Source organism: Coccinella septempunctata, chromosome 1, assembly GCF_907165205.1.
Source record: "Coccinella septempunctata chromosome 1, icCocSept1.1, whole genome shotgun sequence".
Taxonomy (NCBI): Eukaryota; Metazoa; Arthropoda; class Insecta; order Coleoptera; family Coccinellidae; genus Coccinella; species Coccinella septempunctata.
Window position 1 is genome coordinate 39341531 of NC_058189.1, and position 21754 is coordinate 39363284.

A 21754-nucleotide genomic window follows, 5' to 3' on the forward strand; every position below is an offset into this window, starting at 1 on the left:
CGAGCTTCGAAACTCGATCGAGATAGTTTCGTTTCGAAAACATTCAAATGATGAGATTAATTCGAATGTCTGCTCGACAATCTGCTGCAACCGCACCGCCACCATTCGAATGCTCGATTCTTAGGTTTCAGTATAGAACAAAAGATATCAGGTTATTTTTGATTCGAATAATCATTCGATTATTGAGATCATTCGAATCGCCATAATCCGATTATTGAAATCATCCGATTATGAACAACACTAGAAAAAATGTATGCGCTGCCAATGTTGTACAACTAGTTGACAAATTTGACGCTACTGGTTCAGTCGAAAATAAAAAAAAGGTGCATGAAACAGACGAAGCAAGGGACGTGGCTGTCAATGGATCCGACCGTTAGTACTAGGAAATAGTCCGATGTATCTGGTGTTTCACGCACAACAATCATAAGAATTCTTGAACAACACAAATTCCAACCTAATAAGATACGATTGGCTCAGAAACTGAATGAAGATGATCCCGATCGCCGACTCCAAGTCAGTGAAATGATCCACGGCAAACAAAACTACATGTTCGATATCTGTTATTGGGACGAGTGTTCATTTTACCTTAACGACATTGTGAACCGGCATACCTGTCGGTATTGATCAGATGAAAAGCCAGATTATTTCGTAATGTGCATACTGAGCTTCCCCAAAAATCGAATATTTGGGCGGGTATTTATGGAAATCCCAAAATGAGCCTTTTTTTTATACCCCGTAATGTCACTAGCTGAATTCATTTAGATCTATTGGAGAACGCTATTCATCCAACACTCGTGCAAGTATTGAAGAATGCAGAAGACCAATAAACGATCATTTTCCAACAAGATTGCACACCACCTCATTTCGTTCAAACGGTGCCTCAGTTCTAAGGTGAAAATTCTCCTCACGCCTGAATTGGAAGAAGGGGACATATTGAGAGGCCACCCAGATCACTCAATCTGGATCCACTGTAGTTTTTCTCTAAGGTCACCTGAAATCCAAGATTCACTGGATGTCACTGGATGATTTGCGAACTCGGATCATTAATGAATTCAGTTAACTTACACCAGAAATCTTGAGTAATGAACGTGAACGTTTTCAGTAAAACTTATTTGTGCATGGAAATGAACAGCATTTAATATACTAATCACAAAAGTAACTATTCTCTCACTGTTTTACCTTTCATTTCGTTATCGATGGAAATTTTGATGCGAAATTTCAGGATCTAATAGTACTCTATAAGATCCACAACATAAGGTAACGCAACATTCCTCATCCCTATTCAAAATCAAGAGGTTGTGCTCCCCCTCGTTAGGGGGTTGCAGTTACGGGGATGCAAAGAGCGGAAAAGTTGTTCCCCTCGAATCAGAAATTGACGGCCCGAGCGATTTCTCACATTTTGTTTTCAAAGCAGGAATATCGAGGTGTTAAGTTTTCGTTGCACCACACTCTATGTAGTTCTTGAAGGATTCTACGTTCTGTCAAAAAAAGACTCACTTTGGAAATACCCCATATAGTATATAAAGATAATGTACTTCACACATATGCTGTGAACTTAATTCTTCATCACTTCAGAACTTAGGATGCCTCATCCTGTTTTATCCCCTCATATCCGACTAGTATTACGTTGACACAGAAAACTTCACTTGCGATATATGAAAAATTAATTAATTTCCTGAAGTTAGCCGACAAGCCATCCCTTCTACACATAACTCTCTTGAGAGTTTGGCAAATTGGGGCAAAGAAGGTAAAACACATTAAACATTCATATTATTTCCACATCGCATCTGGTAGAAATTACCTCAGAGTAAATTGGGTCGTTTCAGTAGAAGGTTAGCTGAACTTGAATATTGAATTGAATGAGAACGTAGCTACAATAGCTGTTAGAGACGGGGTATTTTGATGAAGACCGCAATCTAACCGTAACTCATTTCGAGATAATCACACAGGGGTCGTGTTTATTGTTGATCGATATCTCCTCGTGCTCTTGCTAACCTCCAGAAAACTTAGTAATTTTCAACGACCGATTTTCAGGATCCTTCTAGGAACGTGGCTTATGAGCGCTTGTCGTTTGGAGTGAACCGGATCGTCTACAAATTCGGAATATTTGATGTCAGGAAAGTTTGATATATTTTCGCTTATGACAAGGTACCCGAAAATTTTTTGTGTGAACAACTCACTTTTCCATAAAGCAGCCAATAAAGGAAAGAGTAATGCCTATTTTCACCAGAGATCCCTAAACAAGCTCCTATCTAAGTATTCAGTAGCTTTAAGGAGTACCTAACTTTACCCTCAATATAAATTCGTTTTCACCGTACAACGGTACACTCTGTTGTGGAAAACTTAGTTAGGGGATGGCTAGGAGCTCGTAGCTACGAAATTAGCTACAATATGACAGACGTAACGGATCACGGAATCGCACGATTGCAAATAATTTTCTCCTGAAATATTTCAAAGTCCTGTGCCCAATATTCATTGTTTCCCTGTAATGAATTGAAAAGAGATGCATTTCATAACATATTTCAACAATATTTCGAAAACATAAAAATCTGAGATCGTGACATCGACTGGTCGTGGTAGTTTGACGTTAGAAATATTTATTTTTTGAAGGAAATTATGCCTAAGAATTCTAAAATCGAGTGTAAATTACACCGAGTGTAGGAAAGTGCTACACTTCCCATGCAAACGAAAGGACCTATTGTACTACGCTCTACACATACACTATTACATAACACCGGATTATGTGAGCCATCTAAAACTGAAGGTGGAAGTGGATATCTTCGAATAATGTCCAACATTCAATTCATGATCAAGTTCATTACACCAAACTTTTGGTAGAATTTTGACAAACAGAAATTGCTTTTTTAGGTATAAGTGAATCCAAAAATGAAGTTTTCCATATGAAGCATTCCAAATGGAAAGACTTGTGAGAAAAGAAATGGACGAAATACAGAATGTGCTTATGTTTTTAAAAATTGTGAAGATTGACCGATGAGAATGAAGCAAAGTAGTATATTTTTTCTTGGTTTGAATGCTATATTGAGGAACACTTTTGAAGTATATTTCAACAATATTTTTCAACAGAATCAAATTCATTTTGAAATAATTATTTAATGTATTCATCGATTTTCATCATTTTGTTGTCTATTTGTAGCCTATTTCATCTAGTTTATCGCCTGTTGTCGGGTCTGCAGGATTTTTTATTGAATTTGATGGTATACAGGGTGGAACTGAAATTTGCAATTTCCTTTAAATTTCTGAACTCCCTTTGGAGGTAATTAGTAAATCAATGATGGGTCGTCAAATGAATTTTCAAACCGGATCTTCTCTTAACATTTTTCTGTTTAATCCTCGTCAATAGCTCTTCCCAGAGAGGAAATACGATTTTTCAAAGGGAACTATGCAATTTATGTATAACATTAGGACATTAAGGCTCTGTTGTTCAATTCAGGATTAAGCCGAGATTTAAGTTGATCCAGGATTAACGTGACAGATTTGAACGGCAATGTCAAAATTAATCCAGAGGATTAACTTTAATCACGAATTACACAACCAGGCCTAAGCACAATACCTACTTTTCAATCAAGGAACACGGTTATCCTGTTGCAACGTTATGATTAGTATTTAAGTAATTCATCTTGTCACAGTTCACTGGAATTAAGCATTGCCCTTAAAAAGTGTTTTTTTTTATTTTGCTGTCAGAAGAACTTGCGCACGTAGTAGTCCATGTGGCGAGAATTGTAACAGATTATCTCGATTAGACTAGCCTTCATGCAGCCCCGATCTAAACCCACTTGAGCATGTGTGGGGTATGTTAGGGAGGCTATTCGCAACCGTCAACCGGAAACAATTCAAGCTCCTAGAACAGCTCTTCTTGATGAATGGGAAAACGTTCCACAACAGGCAAATGCCAATTGTATTGGAAGCTTACCCAGTCGCATGAAAGCACGTGGAGGCAATATTTTATTAGAATATAATGATGTCTTTATTATAAATTGCATAGTTTTTTCTTGAGAAATAGTATTTCCCTTCAGGAGAGAGCTATTGACGTGAATCAAACAAGAAAATGTTGATAGAAGATCAGGCTTCAAAAACTTATTTAAAGACCCATCATTGCTTCACTAATTACCTTTACAGGGTGTTAAGAAATTTAAGGGAAATGGCAACTTCCAGCTCTACCCTGTAAACCATCAAATTCAAATGAAATTCCTGCAGACACCAGGTGATAAACTCAATGAGATAGGCTAAAAATAGACAACAAAATGATCCAAATCGATGCACACCCTATAAAGATACATATTCCCAAATGAGTTCAGTGAATACTTTCAGATTTGTTTCCAAAATATCAAGTTGAAAAACAATTTTGTAGCGATAATTCATAAATTTGACATTCAAACAATGCAGAGTTCGATGAGGAAACTTAATCTAGAGCTTCTCGTTTAAAAAAGGAGAGTTGCTGTGAAACAATGAGTCATCTCTAGTCAAAGCTTAACCCCGATATCAAAAACGTGAATTTCGATTCGTTTTCAAAAATATTCTACCGAATGGAATTCATGTGACACCCTGTATAATTGAAGGGTAGTTTTACCTGAAATGTACCAGAACGATTTAGTCTTGGGGATGAAAATTTTCATCAACCGTTTTTTATTTTCGTTCACGGTGTGAGATGGTAAATCTTATTTAATTCGAATTTTTCGTGAACAGTGTGGTGATGAAAAATTTGTTTGCAGAATGAGCTTTCAATACTTCTTTTCAATCTTTTCATATTGACATAAAAATTTCTTCATCTTCTCCCCATCTGGAAATTATGTCTGAAACAAAAAACCAGAACAGAAATCGAGAAAGAAAATGTAAATAATACAGCCCTCATCAAACTGATTCGAAGACTTGATGATAACTAAGGAAAAAATAATTAATCATAGGTACATAACTACATTACTTCTTCTCCAACTGCACACTGAAGAATATCATCTCTGCGTCAAAAATTCTCTGTTGATTTTGGTGAAGTATCACTCTCGGCGTCAGAAATCCCTTCAGTAGTGAAATTAATAATATTGATCTTGCTTTCGACCGGGGAGCCTTTTTACCAGGTTTGGTCTTCCAAGTGATGATTCTTCTGTTCTTCAATTGTTCGAGGAACGCTACAGGACCCTTATATTGGGCAATCATCTCCCATAGATATATCAGTTGTTATTCATCAGAAAATAGGAAAAAACGAGAAAGGAATTCAAAAAACTTCTGATACTTCATTGACAATTTGTTATAAAATGTAGCAAATTTCCTAAGGAATTTATCATAACCAAATGTTTTTGTCACGGACACTTTTCATCAAATTCTGTATTGCCAAAATTGATTCAAACGCCCTTCTATCTAGTATTGGAATCTTAGTGACGAACAGATGAAAAGAGTTTGCGGACGAAAAGTACTTGCCTTCCACAATACTGTACTTTTCGTTCGCGAATTGGTACGTGAAATGTAATTTTTTGTTTAGGTTGACAAAAATATTTTTCCATTTTTGCCATCATTTTAACACAATTTATATCCTGCTCAGACAGTCTGGAAACGATGTTTTTAACTTATTTCTGACGTCACTGACTCGCTGAAATAAACATATTCTAATTTCGTGTGCAAATTTTCAGGATACAATATATTTCAATGCCTCTTCCTATATCCAGCTCGTATCTAACCAACAGGTTTCTGTATTTCCGTTTTCAATTATAACGAAATATGCACGATTACATCCGCATGGAAGCATCGAAACGTGGAGAATAGAGAACACCGTGAACAAACATTTTCGAAGCCCCATCAACCAACCGGTAATTTTTTCGTCCGCAAAGAGTCCGTTCTCCCGTGTAATTTTTGTTAGTAGTCCAGCCGTTACACTGACTCCATAATTCATTACCCGCCACCGCAGTCGGCTGCAGTCAGTTAAACCAGGAATACAATTCGATTAGATGTGAATTCGGAGGTGGAACTAAAACCGCAAAACCCCCATTCTCGACGAGGACTCTGTATACATTTTGCATGAACGAGGGGGAGAATTCTCTTTGCATTGGAATTACCCCTACAATGAGTTGAATGTTGTAGTTCTGCTGGCGAATCTTGCGACCTTTCTAATTAAACATGTCCCAGTAAGTTACTTCCAGCTTATAAACTAAGTATATTCGCTAGTTGGCACTAAGTTTAGTTGCTGAATGAATATGAAAGTGTCTCTTTGTTCGAAACTTCGTGGAATAACGGATGAGGCTTTTGGGAATATTCCCTTTATATCAAGGAGAAATCGATTAGTTATTTCAGGGGACTGCTTACACTGGGTAGGTGGTCGAAATTTTGGAAGGCAGGAAAAAAGAACAATGAATTTGAAGTTCGTGAGAGCACCAATAAAAGGTATACCAGGGTAAGGTTTATTATGCAGAAGAATACTTGACTTCTCTTTCGGCAAGAAGACAACTGTCAGCACTTGCAGAATGACAAGTCAACACCTTCGAGCTGCCAAAAGCATTTCGAGTTCTTCAATCACAGCCAAAAGATATCGCAGAGATTCTAAGAAGTAAGACCTAAGAAAGGAAACGCAAACGGCAGCATTGAGGTTGATCCTTTATCAGGAGCTATGCATAAATCCAGCATACCATCGAGACGCTTGTTGAGAAGAGTTCCACCCATTCGAAAAATCTCATACGAAGAAACTGTCGTATTGTTCGAGAAGTCTATCGTTTTCGATAAGGCATAATTATGGTGGTTTGAGCTGGACTTGGTTTCAATGGCAGAACTGATTTATTAGTACTTCCAAGAACCATGAACTCTCTTAAGACCTTTGTTGATGAAGATATCAACAGAGTAGCTCCAAGATTTTACGCGACTGTTGGCGCAAATTTTTATTACTGCATAATCATGCACTGCCACATACAGATTGCGAAAATTCTACTCCGAACATAGGGAATTCCGCGAGAAAGAAGAGGACTGTGAAAATGCAATCGCCCAGTCCGAGAATAATTTCATTAAAAGTGATGAATTATCGAATGTTCATATGGACCGCTCTCCGAATCAATTCCTACTACGCTTTGTCATTAGAGAGTGGACTGCGAATTCGTGGCCGGCAGGCGCAGGTCACTTATAAGAAAGTGGTGCGAATCCAATATAAAGAGGACTATTAGACTATTGAAGAATTCAACTGGGAATTATTCTCGCACTGGGTGATTGCATTTTCACAGTCCTCTTCTTTTATATGGTATTCCCTATGTTCGGCGTTAAATTGTCGTCATCTGTATATCCCAATCAGAGAAAATCAACGGATTCCATATCTAGCATCACAAAGACCTACTGCTGCCGAGTACACTTGGGAACAATTACAAAGTGTCCTTGATGACCACATACAGAAACGCTTCAACATCAACAAAGGGAGGGATTTTTTAATAATTTCGTAGAAAGCATACAGAGAGAGACAATTTCAAGAAGTTAAATTTTCACTTCTGTGAATACATCATTGCATAGAAATCTCATAATTCTAACTTGAAAAACTGTATTCATACATATATCTCAGAAGGTACTTGGGTTTTCTGGAGAGAAAATGGAAATTGGCCTTTCGACCAGCAGTTTATATGATAGTTATACTCTATGTTATACTAATATGACACACTCATGAATTAATAACCAACAACTATTTCGGTTGCTGGCATTAAAGCACGTGGTCTACCATTTTTGAGTCTTAGACTTAGACGACACAGTTTCGGTGAAAATAAATGTGATAAGACACTTTGGCTTATATTGAATGAATTGGCTACTCGCACTTGTGTTCGACCAAACCGAAACAGCTGATCCACGACGTGGACTAGCCGACGGTGTTCTCTTCCACGAATTTCTTCATTTTTTATGTGTTTACATATTGCCGTCCCCAGCGGTATTATAGTTGTTTGCTTGATATGAAAGCTTTCTCCAATTTTTGGGAAGTTTGTTTTGTATCAGACCTAAAAGATGGATTGAAAATATTGGTGCTTTTGAATTCTCTCAATTTCCATCATCCCCTGATGTATTCTTTAAGATCTCTGTACTAGATATTTTATCTGCTTGCTGGTTCAGTAGGTGGTTAGGTTAGGTTAGGTTGGGAAGGTCACGTCTATTGGCCTATTTGTCTAGAAAGTTATGTGAGGTAGGTGATCTGTGAGAACAGTGCGATCCCAATAGCGATTTTCTAGAGCAGAATCTGGAGGGTTAATATAATATACAGGGTATATATGAATAGTTGCGAAAAAATTTAGGGTGTGACTCCTTGTCCGAAAATAGGGTGGGTCTTTTAAATGAACTCTTCTTTTTTGATACCCCTGCTTAGCTACAGTCCCCTAAAGATGGCTCTCGAAAAGAAGTTCTTGAATTTTTTTCCAAATGAAAAACTGACAAGAATGAATTGAAGCAGATATTCTATGCGATCGAGAAGGCATTCAAAAAATATTTTGGTGGTGTTTCTTTTTGATTGAAAGGGATACAAAAAATCACTCCCAAACCTTGTTTCGCAAGAAATTTTTTTCCATATTCATATTCCATTTTCAGTGAGTAAGTTTCTATAGCGACGCTTGTTCACAGCGATAAAACATGCAAGCCGGCAAATTTAGTAAGTTAGTTTTCCTACCAGCGTTTCGAAAGTATTACTTTCCACACGCATTGACGTTCGGAAAGTAGTATTGTTCCGCACGCAAAGAAAGAGTCTCATCAATCATAAAATTTTGGCATGTCTCTATGCGCCAATCATAAAATTCAAACGTTTCTCTATGCGACTGAGTCGACCAGTAATATTTGACAAAGTTTCCTTATAATAGTTATTTTCATCGACAATCTTTGGACATTTCTCAAATTCCAGATACCTTCAGAAAGGAAAGTTTGTCAAATATTACTGGTCGACTTATTTACTCGTGAGAAAGTCATGTCGAATACCACTCGACTCAAGTTTATTGCTTTTCGGCAATTTCGTGTTCGTAGCAGATACTTATATTAGTTCTCACCAAAAACTGTAGAAATATATATGTAAAGTAAGTCTCTTTCTTACTTATAATTTCTTTTGCGTAGCGAAAAGCTGATATGCTTTATTGATCGATGGTTGAAAAACTTCTTTGCGCTTGACCTCAAACATTCTTGGTTTGATTCCAGTCAGGTTTATTTTACTCCCTCTCAGTATCTTGGTACCTATAATGGTATTATACAATTTTCTAGTTCCCCTCATAATTAATTCAATAGTCTTTTACTCCGGCTTCTACAACAACGAGGAAAATGATCTAATAAAACAAATAAGAAAGGATATTACGAGTAAACATTTTTCCGGCTCCAACATTCCAGAATATCGATCTGTCGGTAGAAGCTTTTGTAATTCTTTGCTAAATAAAGTTTCGGTATACAGCTTGAAGCACCCAATCTTCGTGAGGTTGTCCGCAGATAGAAGTATACCTCTATGATTTCCTGGAGGTTGTTTGATCTTCGTCGAGAGTGTAGCATAAATTAATTATCCTCGAAGCCTGAAGTGATAAGTTCCGGGAACTGTTCGAACCACGTTTTAGATGAAGTCTGTGTTGGGAAGCTTATATTTGGGTATGAAATTGGAGGTATAATCGGAAGTGGAGTTTGTATGGATTTCAGAGGGATTTATAGTGAGTAGGTACATCGAAAACCGTCTTATCCAATCTTCAGTCTGTTTGTTCTTGCTATACCTAGACTCGATATAAGAGAAGTTTCAGATCGAATTATTGTGATTAAAATCACAATTCACTTTTCGTTCGAAGCGAGTGATTTGATCAAGCCTGGCACAGTCGATTTCGGAATGAAAGTAATGAGTTATCTTTTTCATACATCTCTATTTCTATAGATGCTCCTCTCCCTGAAGCAAAAAAATTCCATTGAAAATATATACGTGAACAGAAATATTGCCAGTTTTTATCTAGAATTAAAAATTTTCATCTGGAGTGACTATATGCTGAAATTTAATTTTCAAGGAGACTTCCCTTGACTACAGGTAACCACGACAATGAAATGTGAAAGGAATATGAAAGAGAGGAAATATCAATTATCCAATTGATCATTTACTAAGCAGCAAATGTGGGACAGCTAAAGAATGGCCTAATTTTGACTAGCTATCTATAACTTCGAAATTACTTCGCTGATTTTGGATTGTTAGCCAGAGGTGTAAAGCTCCCCTATGTCGTCATGTAGACGAAGGATCGTGCTCCACACCGAATAATCGAACATCCGTGGAGAACGTGAAAGTTATAGCTGAAATGTTAAGAAAAAAACCAGACATCCATCAAATGGTGATATTTCCATAGAAACGCAATATATCGCAAAAATGTCAAAAATATCCCTAGATATTGACCTAATAATCCACCCAAAATCAAGAAAGACTGTGTAATTCTCTCCACTATTCCCAAATTCTTCGCCAAATAAAGGAAAACTAATAAATATTAAGAAATTGCAATTGAGGTCTTCGTTTTCCACAATTTATCTTGAATACGAAAGGCGTTACGAGAATTTTTTACTGAGCAAACCCCAATTATTTTCCAATTTTCTACCTATCCTACAAACGAGGTCAGCTTTTTTTGAAACACCCTAACTGTATACAATCTTCTTTTTTTTCACGTTTCTGTTTTAAATAATCACATTCTTAATCCCTATGCAAGGTTCAGAAATTTTAGGGAACCATAAACATTTTTGACCGTTTCCATTCTTTGATTTCAAGAAGCAATGCAGCTCTTTGTAAAAATCATGAACGAAATTCATGAAGATATGTGACACCATACAGGGTATGCAAAGGCACAAAGGGATTCTACAGGCGAATTGCAACCGGAAACTTCTTTCAGAGTAGGCTAAAATTATTTTCCGTTGTACAGGGTGAGCAAAATTCGATTGATTTGAATCGACATAGTTAATTATACAACAAGTGTGTTAAATGAAGCTCGAGTTGGTCCATTTCTTAGAATGAATAAACATTCATGACTCACGTGTTGTATATAAAATTCTATACTATTTTGATAAGGTTTCAATTCATACCTACTTTTCAGAGAAATATCTTTTTATATATATTATATCTTATTATTTATGAAATGACATATGGAAGGTGTTCATTTTAAAATGAATCAAAAAAAATTACAAAAAGTGATAAAAGTTAACCTTAGGATCTTCTGGAGTTTTTGGAAATATCGCCAGCCAAAAAAACTTTCAACAATATTGTCACCGGTTTTAACTTGATAATATATGATCTGACCTTACGCATTTTTTCAAGTTTTGATAATGTGGCAAAACCCGAAACATGTGTATCAAAGAGACTTTAATTCAAACTGTGAAACCTATATAGTCAAGTTTTTTTTTATTGGTTTTTAAATGAAATCAAAATAAATAGTTTCAACGCTCAAATCTCTGGAGTATTCAACTCATGTGTTTTTCCGACGTTGTTGGAAAATATACTCTTTTTTTTAGTTCTGGGTAGATTTTGAAGATTTTTGGATGAAAATTTTGAATAGTTCCGGTAAATCGTGGGTTCTAATGAAAAAAACAAATTGGTGGCGCTAAATTCTCGCGGCGCCGGTGCCGTCTTTTTCTAAAAAATGTCAAATATATCAAGTGACTCTTATCGGAAAAACAAAACTTCAATTTATCAACAATAATTAGCTCAGAAATATGAAAGCTTATATTTCCTATGTCGCAAAATTTGATCGCAAAAGAGTTCTTATGAGTGTGATTATTTAGTGTAATCAATAAAATAGTCCTTATTCCTGTTTGTAATACGGATAGTATATTCCAAAATTCCTTCTGTGAGGAGTAGTAGTATTTTTTAAATTGAATTATCAGAATCTCGTCGAACAATGATTATAAATTTGCTTATGTGCTATGTAATTCCATCAAAAAAATTAGTAGTATTTCATATTGAACAATTTTCCCATAAATCAGTACATAATACAAACAACTACATAATTCCATTGTTTTCACATTCACTTCAATTCAAGACAATCCAATATTCCATCAGATAGATAAGAAATATTGATTCAAATTGGAAGTACCATTAAACCGATTATCTAATGTGTTGACGTGCTATCATTTTTTTAATAATTTGATTCGAATGATCCAAAAAAACCACTGGTTGACTGGCATCGATAATTAAGTGCATACGATACCAATTAGTATAAAATCGGTTAAACATCTTCCTCAGGCATCAGTTCTTCTTCTGGCTACACAAAAATTTCAACGAAGATGAAAACCGTAGTGAGTAAAATAACCAATTTTTTTATTATATAATAAAGTTTTTTTTTCGAGTTACTTTTTTATATTCCTTGTTGGTCTTCTATCCAGATTGAATAACTACAATTTTTTGTCACGAGATTTATTTTTTCGATATTTTGTCTATGACAAACAATCCTTAAGACAACAATTTTGGTACTTAAACCGTCCCTTTGTGCTTCAATCACATACTGAGTATAAAAGAAATAAGAAAAAACTTAATCAGCTATATACATAAACAAATTTCGTTCTCCGAACAGGTAATCGTTATTTCTGCATTTCTTGCCTTCGCTTCTTCGGCTGAGATCGTAGAAGGGCCTAAGAAGAAGTCTGCCAACCTTGGACCGGATGGAAGTTTTGTTTACAGTGGTACTTTTGGAGGTTTAGTTGGATCAGGATTTTACCCAGTCCTTACAAATGTGCACATTCCAGTATTCAGAACAATCAATATCAATCACGATGGAACTCTTGTCAATGGCCTATCAAACGTTGTAGTTAGTGGGGTGGCACCTGTTGCCAAAGGCCTTCAGGGTTCCAGCACAAGAACTGTTAGCGTTGGACCAGATGGAAACGTGGTCGACAGCTTCAGTGCAGGAGGTTTCGTGTCACACGATGGTTCAGTAGTGGTAGCCCCATCCCTCCATGCCTCTTATGGTCAAGCTGTCAATCAAGTCCATGGTGTGGAACCGTCTGTGATCCCTCTAGCCAAGTCCTTGGTGTACACGCCTGGTTTGTACTCTAGCTACGTACCTATTCCTTACGACAAATCCGTCATTGCTGGTCCCTCAGGTACAATAGTGGCGAAATAGATTTCAAGCAGTCAGTGCAAGGAAAGACTGACTTGACTGTTATTCGACTGAATAAACTATTTAAAATGATTCATGTTTTCATAAACCCAATTAATTCCTGCATCTGTTTCTCTGGTACTATAAGTGTGTTATACAAGGTCACTCTGGATGAAGAAGCCAACACTCTCGCCACAATGGAAGCTCAGATGCTACTTACTGGCCCACAAACTTTCTGTGGTATAGAAAAATGCACATAAGTAAGAATTTCTGGAAAAGAAAAAAAACTGAAAGAGACTCTGGTGGAATCTTCCAGGAATGAATCATTCCAAAAAATGCCTTCGGGATAAAGATACTGTATGATCAAAGAAGTTTTTGGATCTGAGTAAGAATAAGATATGCCTCCTCATTGATTTCCGCACATTGTCGCTTTTGGAAGCATATGATGAGAATGGGATCATCAGAAACTGACGAGTGTAGATTCTGTGGCATTCCGGCTACAGAATACCTCCTCATTGCAAGCTTGCGCAAGGACTGTCTTGGACGAGAAAATTATAGGAGGAATGAGGATTCAATCTCCTTGAAGCCCTCTTAGATACTGGAGTCCATTGGAACTCTATTGGGCGAGTTGCAAATGGCGCAGTTGTGAGAAAGGCTCTGATTTGGGACACAATAGACCTTCAGGATTATATTTTTAAAGCATGGGGCCAATTGAAAATATTTTTGAAATGACAAGGACAATAGAAGTTTAAATCTACATAATGCACGCCAGGAATTGTTATTCGTACATACTGAATGTACTTGAAATGAATTGAATAAAACTAGAAAAATATGACTTCAAAGTTTCCTACAGAACATTTGGTAATGACATTGTTTAGTGACAAATTTCTTGTAGAATATCCTTCGTTCCTTCGATTTGGAGTATTGCAATTTTTTGTGAATTATGGACTATTTGCAATGAAACGTTTCGATGCTTTCCGATATATGATTAGCTTTCATGTTGTAAATCATTAAGGAAGCTAGTTACTTCTTGATGACTTTCACCATATTTATCATTCTCATTTAAAAAGGATTCTTTTCACTCATGAACCATTTCTATGCATAGTGTAGGATAAAAACATATTCGCGTTTAAGTTTACAGTGTTTCACATTTTGATAATGGTTGCAGTGATAGTCGTTGAGTATTCAAGCTGTCATATATACAGGCTGCGCAAAATTCGATTTCATTGAATAGCAGCTTCGTAACCGTAAAAGCTAGGTAAAAATGGATGGCACGTTTCTGACCTCGAGTTATACAAAATGGATGGTCAAAACCACATCGCTCTGTCTCTCCTTGTTTTGAAGTTATTTTTAAGTGAAAACTCATTTTTCGGCTCTTTTAATTGGTACCTATATTTCGTAAAGTTTCAGTAATACATATATATATAATAATATAAGAGAGGACGTGTCTCTTATTGTGCTACCAATCAGAAAACTCAAAAACTAGTTTGGACAAGTTAGAAGATTATTTTCATTGATGATCGGGTAATGCTCATAAAACTTCATATGCTGTGGCAGGTTATTAAAGAATTTGAAGATCATTATCATTTTGAATATTTGAATTTTCAATATCGAATGCATCACTCTCAGGAAATTTTTAGACCTGAATTCGAATGAATATATTCCGTAACCTAATTACTAGATGATCAATATACTACATCGATATCTCTGGTTTTCGGATCCACCACTGGTTCAAAAAAAAAACCATTTTTCTTATAAAGATGAAAAGACCAAAAAAAATATAAAATTTTAAATAAATTTTCTTGTCACCACCAGACGACCGATTCAAGCACTAGTATAACAGCCTTTTAAAACACCTTCTCGAACAAAGACAGACGGCTGTGCTTGTACTATTATGGGTAAATATGAAGTAGTCGAATTATTGAAATTCTGGTTATTTATAAATGCCAACGTGACCGAAATATAATACACTGCGCAAAAAAATTAACGCACATTCTGAAAATCTCAATTTTAATGAAAGTTAACTCTACATTGACTTTATAACTTATTTTTATGTTCTCTTGGGAAGGTTTTGAACGAAACAAGACACATTAAATGGAAGAAAAATTCAGGATTTCACCGAATCTTATGTGAAAGAAAAGAAATGAACAATTTTCAAAATAGTGAAATGCTGATAAGTGATTTAACACAGGGTATTTCCACCCCTTGCGATAATTACATTGTACGGCAACGACGGTTCATACTCAAAATGAATGATCTTAAAATGTTCTGATCTAATCCTTCCCAGATTTCTCCGAGTTGGATTCCTAAGTCATTAAGAGTAGCTGGATGATTTGCTGAACTTCTCAGCCTTCTATTGAGGTTGTCCCAAACCTGCTCAATCGGATTGAGATCTGGACTTCTTGCTGGTCATTCCATGCGAGAGACTTCAACCTCTTCAAGGTACTCCTGAACGATGCGCGCACGATGAGGTCTGGCATTATCGTCCATAAAAATGAAATTTTCACCAATGTATGGGGCAAATGGCACTACATGCTCTTCAAGAATGTTCCTTATATACTTATCAGCATTCATAGCTCCATTATCAACGACCACTAGGTCTGTGCGAGCAGTCAAATATGTATACCCTATACCATAATCGATCCTCCCCCGAAACCAGTAGTATTCAGGAAATTGCACTGAGCATATCTTTCATATGGACGTCTGTATACAAAGGAACGTCGATCACAATGGTAGAGGCAGAATCTAGACTCATCTGTGAAGAGAACTCTTTCCCAATCGGCCTCTTCCCAATGGATATGCTCTCTCGCAAAATCCGAACGCGCCTTTCGATGGGCTGGGGTAAGAGCTGGGCCTCTTGCCGCGACACGAGGCCTCAAATCATATTCTCTGAGGCGATTTCTTATTGCCTGAGTGCTAATTTGCACCTCATGAGTTTGCTCAAGCTGAATTTGAGGGAGGCGAGCGGTTGCAAACCGTTGTCTCAACGAAGAAACTCTCGTAACGTTCTTGAATGGCAGTTGTTACCTGTGGTCTACCCTGTCCTGGTCTTCGGACATTCATACCTGTCTCCCTGAATCGCTGCAACATTCTGGACACACTGGGAAACTCCAAACCTTTCTGCAATTCTTGTGTATGTCCACCCTTCTTCTCGCAAAACTACCGCTTGGGCACATTCCTCTTGGGTCAAATTGCGTGTTTCGTGTTGCATAGCGATCGAGTGTAGAAAATCAAACGAAAGAAAAACTATTGATCACTAGAATTGATCGAGAACAACTGATTTTAGAATGGAGCCAATACATTCAAAATCTGATAATATCATCTTTTTTTATTCCTGCTGGGAAAAAACCTCTGTATTGAAGAAAACCGTTGAAAGTGGATGAAATATGCATGCATAATTCTGATGAAAATAATTATCATTGAGAACACCTTCAGTTGTAGAATAAATTTGAGATTTCCATAATGTGCGTTAATTTTTTTGCACAGTGTAATTCTTGAGTTTTTTTGGAAGACCAATTAGCGACAAGACGTATATTATAATATATTCTGAATCAGAAAAAAATATAGGTCTGGAATATGTTGAAAGAAGGATTTATATTCAGAAAAATAAATATTACAATTATATCACTGAAGTGTCGGACTGTAAAAATTTTTCGTCCGCTCCACTATATCCTACATAAAAAAGTTGCTGTGAAATCTAACATTTGTTTTTCGATATCACTGAAACCAATTCAAAGAGCCGAAACATGGGATTTCACTTATAGCTTGAAAACAAAAGAAGATAAATAATGGATGCAGTTTTGACCATCATCAGGATTTTGAGAATCGAGGTAAAAAACGTGCCATCCATTTTTTTCTCCTTGCTCTTACGGCCACAAAGCTGCCATTCAAAGAGAATTTTACCCACCCAGTTAGTTAGTAAATTTTCAAAATTTTTCTACGGAAAACACTGCATGGCTCGAAGTCAATCTCATGAATTGAAATTCATTGTACACTATTGTGAAGAGGGTTATATAAGATAGGCCTTGTTTTGTGTGAAACGTCACAAAATATTAACTTCTTAACTAATACCGGAAGATAATTTAATTTTACTCTATAGTCAGTTTTTGTTGCAAATTGCCTGTACAATCACTGTGGCCAAAGATAACTTGCACAATCTGTGTAGGATCTTGTCATCTTGTGTCTGCTTTCTTGAAGGCTGCACAAGAAAATCTAACATCTGCTGGAATTAACATTCATGTTTCCCTGTAACAAATCAAAAAGAAATGTATTTCATATCAGATTTCAACTATATTTTGAAAAAATAAGAATCTGTGCTGGTGACATTGACCGGTCGAGGTAGTTTGACGATAAAATTATCAACTTTTTCAGAGAAATTACGCCTTATAACTACCTGGTTTTTGAATCAGGATCATTGCATTTCTAAGTAGCGATACTTTCTACAATTTCACTACTAACGCTTATCTATATCTCAAAAAAATTACACTTTGCGTACCGTAGATATGTCGAAATCGGCTGTAACTTTTATTAATTCGATAGGAGATCTTCCGAGCCTTTTAAATTTAGGGTGTCCCCTAGCACTTAAGAGTCCCCGAATCTTTGGTGGAAACGAAATCGTAGCTAAGACTCAATTAAATGAGCCCAGGGCTTAGGCATCCCTTAAAATTTGGGGATTGGTAGTGAAAACGGGAATTAGCGCCATAAAATTATCGTTCTAGTTTTCTTTGGCCTGAGAGCCAATAGGATCGTAGTTAATTAAAAACTACCACTGAACTGAAAAGTTACAGACAAATGGACTTGAATAGGTTAATTCCTAATTATTTATATGTGTTTTTTTTATTTCAGGTAAAATAAAATACTCGGAACGAGTGTATGATGCGTGTATGGAGGCTTTTGACTGTTTACCATTGGCGGCGCTCATGAACCAACAGTTTCTATGTGTCCACGGCGGTCTTTCACCAGAAATACACAATTTAGATGACATACGAAGGGTGAGTCAGATTAATGTTGATTATTCCTTCGATTCTATTTTATTATATTTCATATATCAAAGTTTGTCAATTTATTGCAACATCTTATAATAATTATAATAAAATTCACAATTTACATTGTATTGGACATGTCAGAAATAAAAGAAATATACACATACAATACCCAAAGTCACAAAAAATAATGCACACTCTAACAGTCAAATTCAGTAACATTTATTTCTGTGAAAAAAAAATCATGAACTCAGAGAAATCATAAAAAGCCTCCGACCTTAGTATTTTGTTCAGCGTTTTTTTGAATATCTCTCATGCTTTTACATGTAGAATTCTTTATTTCAAGAGGCAGTAAATTGCAAAATTATCATGCAGTATATTCGGGAGTTTTTTTATATGAATAATGATTGAAGCTACCCAATTTCTTTATTCCTTCTCGTATGATATCCAAACTTTTTCGAATTGTACTATAACGAGAGTAAACAAGTCGAGAAAAAAATTGTTGTTTGGAAAATCAGTTGCTTTCAATTTCCATTGAGAATATTGATTTCTAATGGTTTTTAATGCTTCAAAGCGTTAGGTGATCTTCATTTATTTCTCGTAAAAAATCCAGCGCTTCCCAGAGCAAGGTGACAACTTAAGTCATGGAGTTTTTCTGAGTTGAATTGAAAATATTGTTGCAAAAATATCCTTCCTTATTTTCCAATCTCGAATCGAACTATTTCCATTATTATTCTCACTTTGAATGCGTTTTTCACAATGGCTTTCAAACTGGCTTCATCAGGTAGCTAAATATAGTTGAAGGTCCGTATATATGTATATTACCGGATGAGTATCAATTTCACTCACATGGGGAAGTTTTTGTTATAGCCTCATCACCTGATAGTGAAAAACACTCATATTCAGTGAAGAAAATGTGATTCAGAGGGAATTTAACCAGACGGTGACTCGTATTAAAATACAAACAAAATCTTTGCTATAAAGTGAAGTAAGAAGGATAAAGAACCCACAAAACACAGGGACATTTTTTTTTTTTTTTTTTGGTGTAGCAGGGGGAAAATCTGCAAACAGACGAACACACCCTCTGCTGAGGGGGAACAGTGTGGGGATTCTCACTCTCTGAGCTCGAGACCCACTAAAAACCCTTAACTGCTTCTTCATAGGTTCCGGGCATTTTGCCTATTAACCAGTTGACTCTTATGGTTTCTGGACTCTCGCACGATCATAGTCGTGTTGATAGTTGTATGCTGCCTATAGCTTTTATAGGTTAAGCTCTTCTTTGGTTACATTTAAATCCTTAACTGATCTCTCGGTCTTCGGTGGTAGGTTCTTGACCTTCTAGCTTCTTCTGTTGGATCGTAGTCGACTAATCTTCGTAGTTCCTCATTTGGATGTTGTTTGGCTTTGTCGAATATCCTTTCCGCCTTTCTCTTCATAAATTCTGTAACTGGTTCCCATTCCAAGTCCTTGTAGATTTGTTTGTTCCTAACAAACCAGGGTACGTCCATCGCCATTCTAAGGAGTTTATTCTCAGTGGCCTGTATTCTCTTGATGTGGGTCTTGGCTGCGAAGCCCCATGCCGCCGATCCATATGTGAGTTGTGGTCGCGCAATAGTTTTAATCATCGTCAACTTGATGTTCTTATTCATATGACTTCTTCTGCCTATGAGTGGATAAAGTTTACTCATTGCGGCTTTTGTTTTATCAACAGCACATTTGATGTGGTTTTTCCATGTAAGTCCTCTGTCAAGCGTCACTCCTAGGTATGTTGCTTCATTTTTCCATTCAACCTCTTGTCCATCAACTTCAAGGTTTTCTTCCATCCTCAATCTTCTCTTTTGCAGTAATATTGCTTGAGTCTTTCTTCCATTGATTTGGATTTTCCATTTGATGCACCATTTGAGTAATTCATCTATGGCTTCCTGCAGTCTCCGGTGTATGATCTCTGGGCGTCGATGTCTGAACGCTATTCCTGTGTCATCTGCGTACAAGGTGAGCATATTCCTAGCATTCTTCGGGATATCATAAACGTATATTACGTAAAGCAGAGGTCCAAGTACCGATCCTTGAGGCACTCCCGCTTCCAATTGTCTGGTTTGAGAGGTTGCTCCATCTATCTTCACATAAAAGTTTCTATTCCTCAGATAGTTCCTTATAATCTTGCATAGCTTGGTCGAATATCCTGCTTTTTTCATCTTGTAGATTAGGCCTTCGTGCCATACTCTATCAAAAGCTCTCTCGATATCCATCAGAACTAATCCTGTGGCCTGTTTGGTCTGCATTCCTTCGGTGACGTATTCTATGAGCCGTAGTAATTGGAGTTCAGTCGAGTGTTCTCGTCGAAATCCAAATTGTTCGGGTGGAATTATCTTCAACATTTCTGTTTCCTCATTCAGCCTTTTGGCGATAACCCTCTCGACGACTTTTCCTAGTGCTGATAGTAGGCTGATTGGTCTATAATTTTGAGGAAATTTCCGTTCCTTTCCAGGCTTGTTGAAAACTATCATTTCTGCAGTTTTCCATCTCTTTGGGTAGTATTCGGTCCTCATCACTCCGTTTGTTATATTCGTCAAGGCTGCTATTCCTTTTCTAGGCAATTTCTTCAACATATAATTCGTTATCCTATCTTCTCCCGGTGCTTTCCGGTTTTTCAGTTTCATTATGATCTCTTTGATTTCTGTTGGTGAAGCCGGTTTTGGAATGATTTCGGTTTCCGGTGGTTCCATCATCAGTTCTTCGTTTGCCTCCACTTCTTCTTCTAGATCTTCATTGTCATCATCATTTCTGTAATTTATTCTGGCTTCTCTCTCAATTGTGTCGGCAAGTGCTTCGGCTTTTTCAAGTCTCGTATATACCATTCCGTTTGCTCCATGCAGTGGAGGTATAACTGTCTGTTCTCGTCGTAAGCGTTTTTGCATTTTCCAAGCTGAGTGATCTATTGTATTCAGTTCCCTTAATCTCTGGTGCCATCTGTTATTACGCAGTTCTGTTAAAGCATTTTTCAATATCTGACTATGCTTATTCAGTTTCTTCTTGTCTTCTTCTCTTTTTGTTGTTCTGTAGATTTTCCTGAGTCTTCTGTTCTTTTTTATAAGTTCCTTTATATCCCTTGGCGTATCTCCATGTGAATGTTTCGGAATTGGTTTCCTTATTCTCTTGGTGCTTTCTTCATAGGCTTCTTTTATATGATTTTCCAATTTTTCAACTGCTTCATCTAATTCATCCTGGGTGTTTATTTGGGGAATTTCCCTGATTTTCTCCTGAAGTAAATTCTTATATTTCTCCCAGTCTGTGCGTTCCTTGGTTTGTGTCTCTTCTTCGTTTCTTGGGCCATGACCCACTATGAATTCTATGGGATTGTGGTCTGAAGTTCCGTCTTCTATTGTATCAATGCTGATTTCTTCAGTGATGTCTTTCATTACGACAATGTCCAGTACTACATCGGGTAGTCCATTTACTCTTGGTATGTAGGTCGGTATATCAGGTCCTATCACAACTGCATTAAGTTTTTCAGCATAAATCTTCAGTCTTCTCCCGTTTGTATTTTCCACCCTACTGTTCCATTCCTGCGATTTGCAGTTAAGATCACCAATTATGATTTTCGGGTGTCTTCCTTCTAGTAGCATTTTTAGATCCTCTTCCAGCATGTCCTTATCCGGTGATTTATAAGTTGAAATAATCTTCACTTGCCCTCGATTAGTATTCACAATAATCGATATTGCTTCTACTTCTTGTCCA

The 21754-nt window shown here is 36.7% G+C and overlaps 1 protein-coding gene across 1 annotated transcript in view; it reads left to right on the forward strand.

Moving 5' to 3' along the window:
• LOC123307787 (serine/threonine-protein phosphatase 2B catalytic subunit 3-like) overlaps positions 1-21754 on the forward strand; it is a 292638-nt gene that overhangs the window by 199823 nt on the left and 71061 nt on the right. The window contains exon 5 of the mRNA XM_044890221.1: positions 17880-18025. Within this exon, the coding sequence (XP_044746156.1) occupies positions 17880-18025 (146 nt within the window). The remainder of the gene's footprint in view (positions 1-17879; positions 18026-21754) is intronic.